This window comes from Eriocheir sinensis, chromosome 26 (genome assembly GCF_024679095.1).
Source record: "Eriocheir sinensis breed Jianghai 21 chromosome 26, ASM2467909v1, whole genome shotgun sequence".
Lineage (NCBI taxonomy): Eukaryota > Metazoa > Arthropoda > Malacostraca > Decapoda > Varunidae > Eriocheir > Eriocheir sinensis.
This window is the reverse complement of record NC_066534.1, coordinates 14859856-14869969: the sequence shown is the minus strand read 5'-3', so window position 1 is coordinate 14869969 and position 10114 is coordinate 14859856. Positions and strand designations below refer to the sequence as shown.

At 39.4% G+C, this 10114-nt stretch overlaps 1 protein-coding gene across 1 annotated transcript; it reads left to right on the top strand.

The window, feature by feature from the left end:
- Positions 1-347: 347 nt before the first annotated feature.
- On the top strand, positions 348-8482 carry LOC127003807 (lysosomal thioesterase PPT2-A-like). Its single transcript, XM_050870859.1, has 6 exons — positions 348-549; positions 2013-2154; positions 2568-2672; positions 2777-2909; positions 3556-3696; positions 3997-8482. The coding sequence occupies exons 1-6, from the start codon at positions 412-414 to the stop codon at positions 4193-4195; spliced, it is 858 nt and encodes a 285-aa protein (XP_050726816.1). The 5' UTR covers positions 348-411; the 3' UTR covers positions 4196-8482.
- Positions 8483-10114: the final 1632 nt, after the last annotated feature.

Sequence of the window (10114 nt, the reverse complement as noted above, 5' to 3'; positions counted from 1 at the left end):
TCTCTGCAAAATACTACTGCTTGATAGTTTTAAGTCAACAAAGTCACAGCTCGTGTATACGGTCTTCCAAGAAAGTAATCAAGTTTATGTAAAACTCTAGAATATAAGCTTTGCACATGCATGTAATTTTCACAATGAATTATATCCTCTGTAATTATTTTGTAAGCAAATATATTCTTATACATTGTAACATCACCTTTAGGGTTAAATTTACCCCTTAGATTGTATTAGCAGGACCGCAATGAAATGAGTCATGTATAACTTCCAAACAATCGATCAATTAAGTGGTAGCCTAAAACGAATTTCCCGCCGCCGTGTTCCCCCGACGTAAACAAATGACGCAACCACCAGCCAGCTGAGTCACGGCGGCGATCAGCTGGCGGCCGCGGGCAGGAGAGGCGCCGCTCCGAGATGAGGCCGCTACACCAACTGCTGCTCTGCGCCAAGCTCCTCTTCGTGACGTGCTTAGCCTACAGGCCGGTGTTCATCATCCATGGCGTCTGGGACCTGAGATTCAGCCTCGACTTTCTGGCCGAGCATATAAGACAGGTGGACAAACGTGCCTTGAAGAGTTGCAGCCTCACGAGTGTCTCAGGAGGCAGGTGGTGTGGCAGGTTATCTCAGGAGGCAGGTGGTGTGGCAGGTTATCTCAGGAGGCAGGTGGTGTGGCAGGTTATCTCAGGGGGCAGGTGGTGTGGCAGGTTATCTCAGGAGGCAGGTGGTGTGGCAGGTTATCTCAGGGGGCAGGTGGTGTGGCAGGTTATCTCAGGAGGCAGGTGGTGTGGTAGGTTATCTCAGGAGGCAGGTGGTGTGGCAGGTTATCTCAGGGGGCAGGTGGTGTGGCAGGTTATCTCAGGAGGCAGGTGGTGTGGCAGGTTATCTCAGGAAGCAGGTGGTGTGGCAGGTTATCTCAGGAGGCAGGTGGTGTGGCAGGTTATCTCAGGAGGCAGGTGGTGTGGCAGGTTATCTCAGGAAGCAGGTGGTGTGGTAGGTTATCTCAGGAAGCAGGTGGTGTGGCAGGTTATCTCAGGAGGCAGGTGGTGTGGCAGGTTATCTCAGGAGGCAGGTGGTGTGGCAGGTTATCTCACGGGGCAGGTGGTGTGGTAGGTTATCTCAGGAGGCAGGTGGTGTGGCAGGTTATCTCAGGAGGCAGGTGGTGTGGTAGGTTATCTCAGGGGGCAGGTGGTGTGGCAGGTTATCGTTTTTTGGCACTTAACTATTGCAAAAAGTCACCAATAATTAACCATTTCAACGATAACTGTAAGGCATAGGCATAGGTGAAACATTGCCATAGGTGAAGTATAGGCATAAGCATAAGTGAAACATAGGCATAGGTGAAGCATAGCCATAGGTGAAGTAGGTATAGGTTAAGGTGAAGCATAGGCAGGATTGCAATATCTACCGGGGTAATACGCTGCTCTGCTCTCTTCAACATTTGTATGGACTGTGCATTAGGCAGAGTTATGGACCAAAGTCATTGTTGGGTTAATGTTCGCTGCTGTTGGGCTGCTGTTTGTTTGGGTCACTGACTTTTTAATTCAGGACATGATAAATTTACTTTTTCTATCATTGTTACTATATCAAAACTTGCCGCACTTATTTATACTTTTGTGATCACGGGTGCTCTCTGTCTCTTGACTTTTTCATCTTTAAGTCATAAGTTTGCTTGTCTTTACATATCATACTTTTAACATTTTCTGTTAATTTTGTGATTTTCTCCGTAATGTAGGGCAGGAAAAAGGAGCATACAGCATAATTCCTATGCCCAACAGTTAGGTGTTGGCAATGTGTATAGTAGCCTTAGAGGTGCAGCTAGTTCCCAACAATGGTCAGCTCCACTCAGTGTCAATCCTTAACCAAAATAAAACTCGGCCTCATTGGTTTTGCTATTATCACTTTATAAAGGTATACATAAGCATACAACATAAAAATGTTTTGCATTAATTTTATCTGCATATCTTCTATTCTGCTGTGATAAGAGAATGTCCCTAAACTCAGGTTTTTATTTCCAGTATCACATTGGGACTGAGGTTCATGTAATCGACATACTGCATGGATGGCGTTCCCTTGCCCCTCTGTGGTACCAGGTGAAGACCTACCATGCCCACATGCTGCCCATCATGCGGGAGGCTACCGATGGCGTCATACTCATAGGTAAGCAACACAGGCATAGAAAGCCATGACATTACTGATTATATTTTGTTAAGTAGTCAGGTTGATGTCACAACTATTTCATTTTTCTTTCATGCCTTAAACTATTTTTATATGAGCAGAGGGTAAAGGTAATGTTACGGGCATAGACTTTAGCTGCACGTGGCCTCTGTTCTCATGACAGCAGAGGGCAACATCATATATCTCTTCTAGCTACTTCCATCACACTGTCTGTTAAGTTTTGATTGATTCTTTGCTATGCTCAGACATATGATGTAGAATGTATAAAATCTTAGATTGTCATTAGAAAGTTATATAAGATTGGTTTTTAGTCTAAAGTTTATCAAAAACAAAACTAAAACAGACATTTTATATTATCATTTTTGGAGCACTGTTTATCAAAGCTTCTATTGCAGGTTACTCACAAGGTGGCATCATAAGCAGAGGTATTGTGGAAACTACAGACCACAACATCACTACCTTCATCTCCCTCTCGTCTCCTCAAGCTGGACAGTATGGAGGTTAGCTGAAAATGATTTAACTTTTTATCATTTTCTGTGATCTCATTTTCTTGTAGAACATAACTTGCAACAGTAGAGCCTCATAAATACCTTTTCTTTTTCAGATGGATTTCTTCGTCTGATATTTCCACAGTATATAAAAGAAACTGTATATGAGGTGTTTTACTCCCGAGTTGGCCAGAGGATATCTGTCGCAAACTACTGGAATGATCCCCACCACCAAAAGTTATATTACAAGTTTGTATATTTTCCCTTGTTCTGTACTTGATGGTGATATGTGTCCTTATTGGTTATAATTGGAGTTTCATATTATTTATTAATCACAGGGAATTCTTCTTTAACAGGTGAAATATGTATCAGGAGGTTGAAGCTAGAATAAAGACATGCAGCCAGGGCCCAAACATTAAGGATATATGGAACATGTTTTGCAGGGCGCAGCAGGCTTGGGGGTCATTGGGTGAGACTTAGTAACAAAAGAATATGTTTTGGAGTGTACATTTAAGAATAAAATACTTTGGGATTAGGGACTGAAAGAGAATTTGGCAGATATGGAAGTTTGGGTTCATACTCAGATTCCAAGTATCCAACAGATCCCTGGGGCCTGTCTGCAGTAAAAGAGAAGCATCTGATGTTTGTTTGTTTGTTTGTTTTTAATTGTGGAAAAAAGGAAGGAAAAAACCCTAGCATTAGAGGTAGTCTCTCTGCCAACTGGCAATTTACTACCACAAAATCACTGGACTGAATCGTGTATCGTTTTGCTATATTATACAGTAGTATCTGCGACATAAGATTTTTCCATGTACTGATAATTCATTTAGTATTTACATTCTTGGCTAAGTGTCTTCCATTGAAATATATTTTCCACTGTCAATCTTTGTGACAGGTTCAACAACTACCTCCCATACATAAACAACGAAATCAACAGTTCCTACCAAGAGGATTACCGACAAAATTATTTAAAGCTGAAGAACCTTGTTTTGATTGGAGGCCCAGATGATGGTGTCATTACTCCCTGGCAGTCCAGGTAAGGAAAGCAGGGTGTTCAGTTTGAAGCACTTCAGTTATCTTGTTTACATGTATCTTGCTTGTCCGTTTAGGTGTATCTTGCTTTGTCTTTGCTTGTCTTTCTTTACATTTAGAATATTTTCAATGTTCCAGCTATTTTAAACACACTAAGGATGTGCAATAGGGGCAAGTACCTTCGTCTTTCAGTTGGCAGTTTTGGAACAATTTTCCTCGTTTTCCTTGCCATGAAAACACTAGTTATATGTAGAAACTATGAGCAACTATGAACCATCTATCATATGTTTACCATTTTTTTCAGCCACTATAGCTTTTATGACAGTCAAGAAAATATAGTTGAAATGAAGGACCAGACTTTCTACAAACAAGATTTGTTTGGACTTCATACTCTGGACAAAGCTGGGAAGGTCAAGATCTATGAGGTGCCAGGAGTGTATCACACAGAGTGGCATCACAATGTTTCAGTCATCAAGAACTGTATCCTGCCATGGTTGGACTAGACTTCATATTCCCATTTTCAAGTTTTTGCGTATCTGTGTACAAATGTTTCATATTCAGTGTAAATAATCAGCAACTTCAGGGAAAAATGCACTTGACTGAGTGCAGAGAATTCAAGTTGTAGCCGTACTCATATTTCCTGAGTTAAAAAGTTTGTTTCCTACTTACGAAAGTTTACTAATAGGGTAATGAATCTGCATTGCGATCTTGAATAATTTCAAGTATACAAACATCACTGTACGTGTCATCACCTGAAGACATGCAGTGCTAAACTGTGGATATAGTTTTAAGCGCTAACACTTTGGATCTGAGTATCGGTGATCACATTCAAATACGGGTGTCTTGGAATGCTTCAGCTGTGATTTAGACCAAACTTTCATTTATAAGTCACTACATGAAGTCTTTATAGCCAGGCTAAAACTTGTAAAAATTCCTGATGCTTAATTCATATTCCAGCCTGGCTCACCTCACACTACTAATATTATTTTGTATTAATAACTCTGGGTGGTTTAGGTGTTTTTATTAGTAAACAGGAGCTGCTGAAGCATACATTTTTAAAAACAAGTTTTGATGCTTTATTCCTCATGCTTTGAGCATAAGCAAAAAAATAATGATGCAGATTTTTCTTGGATTTAAAAACTGAAAACACACAGGCAGAGAGAAAACTAGAGTCTGCTGCTGTGGCCACCCACTCAAGGGACGGTCCCTGAGGAAACATGGTATCAGAAAAAACTTCCCAGGTTTTACTTATTCCAGGCAATTAACAATCCTAGAATCATAGACACAAACAAAGTTTGAAAGCCTATGAACGCTTACCAGTCTTTTAATTCAGAGGAATCATTTGCGATTATCACTGTTAGAGAAGAAACAAAATTTGGCTGAACATGAATAAAGTATTGATAATATGATATATACATTATAAACAAGCAAAATTTGAAAAGTACACAATGAAATGGAAGAATATGTAAGAAGAAAATATTAGACAGTGCCTTTTTTATTTGTTGCAGAGGGAAATATCAAAGCTTGAGGTAACAGTGGAAAATCCCTCCCCCATTTGTGGCAATCAGGACAATGTGTGTGTGGGTGTATATGGGGTTGAAAGTAGTCAGTTTAGTTTTACTAGTGTCTGTATGTCTGATGGCTGTGATTCCTCTATTGTATGATTTGCAAAATTATCTGACAATATATAGTCATGCCAGATAAACTTTAATATGAGCTTAGAAACAGTATCTACAAGGAGATTCATATTTATACTAGTTTTAAAATTGAGAGATTAATACTTTCCACTTTCATGGTACTCATTTTGCAGCCTATTTTTATCTATATCTGATGCCCTGTACCCTGATGTTAACTTCCTTCAGATGGGTGGCCACAGCAGAAACCTCTCCAACTCTCCTTGTTACAGTACTCATTCTCAGCACATCCTGTCCTTTGCTTGCCAACTCCCTCTCTCCAATTCTACTGATCCATTTCACTTGTGGTCTGCCCCTGACACACTCCCTCAACCCTATCCTCATTCATGCTTCACAAAGTTATGATCATTCACTCTCACTCCCTTTGCTGTTATATCTATACCAAAACTCTAACATATTTTCATTACTATCTTCATCCTTTCTCAAAATACCGCATGCATGTTTTATGTAACGCATTTACATTGAAGAGCAGAATTAACAGAAAGCTAAAACACCTCACGAAAGAGTATGAACTGTCCTCATGTAAAAGGTTAATAAAAGCTGTTTGTAAGACAGGTGCTTGTGGTGGCTACAGAGTTAAGCAAGAATATGACACAGTGATATACAGAGACTACATGAAGCTAGTCAGGTTAGATGTGAAAGTTTCTGTGAACTAGTTATCATGAAAGAAACAATTTACGTATTCTGATTAGTGGTACAGCAGTTGGTTTGTGCTGAGTAAGACTTGCTGTTTTAACCACTTGTTTGTTCTTTCAGTAGGAAATATATAATTTTAATTGTAACCTAAGGATCCTGCTAATTTGTGTCTAGTGTTTTGGGCTGTGCTCAAAGATGGCCAGTTACTATTTGTTCCTTTGAATCAGTCATGTGTTGTGTCAAAAAACTATCAGTCTGTTCCCCTCAAGATTCCCCATCATGGTCAGTACTTCATATTTGTTTGGTTTGGGTTGTATCCACCTGACTCAAGTCATCTTTATTGGTGGTGGAATTATCCCTGATATGGATCTGAGGTGGGTATATGGATACTTAGCTAGTCAATAGTTTAAGTTCTTGACACACCATAGCCTCCATATAGTTTTATGATAACCCTTCATATTTTTCAGCCGAATAAAAAAAAAACATTAAGAGGGTATGTGCAGTCTTACAAGGATAACTAATGGATTCTTATGTCAGCTTTTTTATATAAGAAATCTTTGGTGGAGCTCCCTTTATAAAAGGAAAGCAATGGTATTCATAACAAATACATTATCTAGCTATTATCATTAAGATTTTATTCCACATTTGTGGCAAAATGTTTATTTTATAATTCCCATGCCTACGTTTCTTCCATTCCCAAGGAAACACAGCAACAAGTACACTTTAACACGGGAAGGGTGTGAAGGCTTGCTAGTTCAAATTCTAGTCTCAGTGTTTGTTCCACATCAACAAAAGACACTCAACAAGTATTCTGGCTTTAGGACTTGAAATATAAGCAGTAAAGCAGAAAAAATGAGTGAGCAATAATATGAAGGAAGAAAGAATTCTTGTGAAAGGTTAAGTATTGCCACAATATCTGAAGTGCGCCTTTGAATACAGCTGTTTTTTTCCTTGTCACTTCATGAAAACCAAGTTGGCTGAGAATCACTTGTTAAGAAAAAAAGTTCCATGAATATTGAATTTTTATTGGATTGTGCTTTTGTATAAGTCGTTAGTGACCAAATATTGTGATACACACCTCTTTGTACAATTTAGTAATTTCATACAGTTCAATAGGGTAAGATAGAAACTAAGTAGGTAAATAGGCAATTATAATATATAGGTTTTGTGCAATATATACATAATACTCAGTTAGCATACATTTTTTCACTTTCATACCTTTTAATATCAATGTTATCTGAACTGTCATGCTGCTGATCAGGAATTCTCTCTTATTTAGGGTATTGCTAATTCACAAAAAGATTAGTACTCCTTTGTCTAGTCAGCTTTTTAAGAACTGAAGATGCAGAACAGTATTAACATAAGTAGTATTACCTGTGCCCTGACAACCTTAGGAGGGGTGAGTGAGGATGCGTATTAGTGCAGCAGCAACTGACAGCATAAGATTAGAGTGGTTAGTTGACTTAGAGTGCAGGGTAACAATTTTATCAATCAGTTCATGTTTTTTCCCTTTTTTTAACAATGCTGCAGTATTTTAATTCCTTATGTCCATTAATCGTAATATGATGCTCCAGATGTGGTCTGTCTGTTCCCCAGTTCTAAAGTGTTTTCTTCACTATAATGTTTATGTATTCTGAGTTTTCATGAAAAAATAAATTTAAAGGTAGAAATCAAACAATCCCAAACCATCTTTTGAGTGTATAGAAGTCAAACAATCCCAAACCAACTTTTGAGTGTATTGTGTTAAATATATGCATCATTAGGGTGAATGTGCTAATGTCTGTAGTGAACTGAGTTATGCTGCAAGTTGACTATTGGTATTGTTGGGCTCATGACTACAAACAAATTTATTTTGCTACCTTTTTGCATTGCTTAGTTTTGTAAATGATAGTAAGTACGGTATTCTCTTATGTACAATTGAAATTCATCATTTAAAGCTTTTGGAAAATTTGAACTTTGGGAGAATTAATCTGCAAAACTGGGAAAAAAATAACATTGTAGCCTTCCAAGATTGATACACTTGTTTTTAATAGTTTCTCAGCTTGTTCCAAATGTAACGAATGTAAGCATGGAAAGACAGTACGATGTAATGGTCACATGACATCTTTCAAGCTTCTGAAATTCTAGAAAAAATCAAAATATACTCTCACCTCTAAGCAAAGATACTAGAAATGAATAGGTGGGTGTGACGTACCAGTAATGGTGACTAAGTAGGTTAGGAAAGGTTTAGTTAGAAATTGATCCATCCATTCAGATATTGAAGACATTATAGACTGCCATATTAAGTGTGAATATGTGAGAGACTGCTGTATGCCAAGTTTTAATCCAGTTTGTCAGTGCTCATTTATACTTCCAGTAACTACTATTACTTTTTTTTTTAAGTAAGCTCAATTTTAATACAATAAAATACATGTATCACTTATAATTCTAATGATATCTGATAATAAAAGTTATATACTATTTCATCTTTTAATTATAAAGTTATGCAGGGCCGTTAGTGTACTACAGATGTTTGGACACTGGTAGTGGAATTGTTTGATAAGCTTCCAGTCTTGCAGGTCATCAAAACTGGCATCTTTAGTCTGTGAGGGTCTGTTACTTAAGCAATACTTGCCTCAGATAACTCCTATGTCATACCCCACTAATTTTGTACCACTCTCTTCCTATCCTTCTCATTTCATGTTCTCTCTCTCTCTCTCAAGGAGGTGAAAGATGCAAAGTCAGAAATGAGAGAGAGAGAGAGAGAGAGAGAGAGAGAGAGAGAGAGAGAGAGAGAGAGAGAGAGAGAGAGAGAGAGAGAGAGAGAGAGAGAGAGAGAGAGAGAGAGAGAGAGAGAGAGAGAGAAGCACACAGTTCTTCGGTTAAATTTCAAGGTAATAACTAAATGAACAGTCGCAGCTTGACTGAAATATGGGACTCCAAAATTTCTCGACCACAGAGTTATATACAACTTATATATAACTCTGTGCTTTCGACCCTCCCTTTGCTAAGGAGACAAGGGAATTTTCCCTATATTTGGGATTTTTTTAGGGATATTTTGAAGGCCCATTGTTCAATTTGATTCCCCCCAGAACCCCGATTCCCCACAGGTCCCCAATTAAGCTTGTCTTGGGGGGTAGGGGGTCTGGAGTGGCGGAAGGGGAGGCGGACCTCTTGTAAAGAATTACCGTCATCTTCAACAAATTATATCAACACACCCATCATCGCCATCAACACACCCATCATCGTCATCAATACACCCATCATTGTCATCAACACACCCAACATCGTCATCAACACACCCAACATCGTCATCAACACACCCATCATCGTCAACACACCCATCATCGTCATCAGCACACCCAACATCGTCATCAACACACCCATCATCGTCATCAACACACCCATCATCGTCAACACACCCATCATCGTCATCAGCACACCCATCATCGTCATCAATACACCCATCATTGTCATCAACACACCCAACATCGTCATCAACACACCCAACATCGTCATCAACACACCCATCATCGTCAACACACCCATCATCGTCATCAGCACACCCAACATCGTCATCAACACACCCAACATCGTCATCAACACACCCATCATCGTCAACACACCCAGCATCGTCATCAGCACACCCAACATCGTCATTAACACACCCATCATCGTCATCAACACACCCAACATCGTCATCAACACACCCAACATCGTCATCAACACACCCATCATCGTTATCAACACACCCAACATCGTCATCAACACACCCATCATCGTCATCAGCACACCCAACATCATCATCAACACGCCCATCGTCATCATATCAACACACCCATCATCGTCATCAACACTCCCAACATCGTCATCAACACACCCATCATCGTCATCAACACACCCAACATCGTCATCAACACACCCATCATCGTCATCAACACACCCAACATCGTCATCAACACACCCATCATCGTCATCAACACACCCAACATCGTCATCAACACACCCATCATCGTCATCAACACACCCAACATCGTCATCAACACACCCATCATCGTCATCAACACACCCAACATCGTCATCAACACACCCAACATCGTCATCAACACACCC

Bases quoted from the DNA above. Each gene is read 5' to 3' on its own strand.
- LOC127003807 (XM_050870859.1), top strand. From the start codon at position 412: ATGAGGCCGCTACACCAACTGCTGCTCTGCGCCAAGCTCCTCTTCGTG. The intron at 2,910-3,555 runs GTTTGTATATTT...TCTTTGTGACAG, and splicing joins CACCAAAAGTTATATTACAA to GTTCAACAACTACCTCCCAT. The intron at 3,697-3,996 runs GTAAGGAAAGCA...CATTTTTTTCAG, and splicing joins ATTACTCCCTGGCAGTCCAG to CCACTATAGCTTTTATGACA.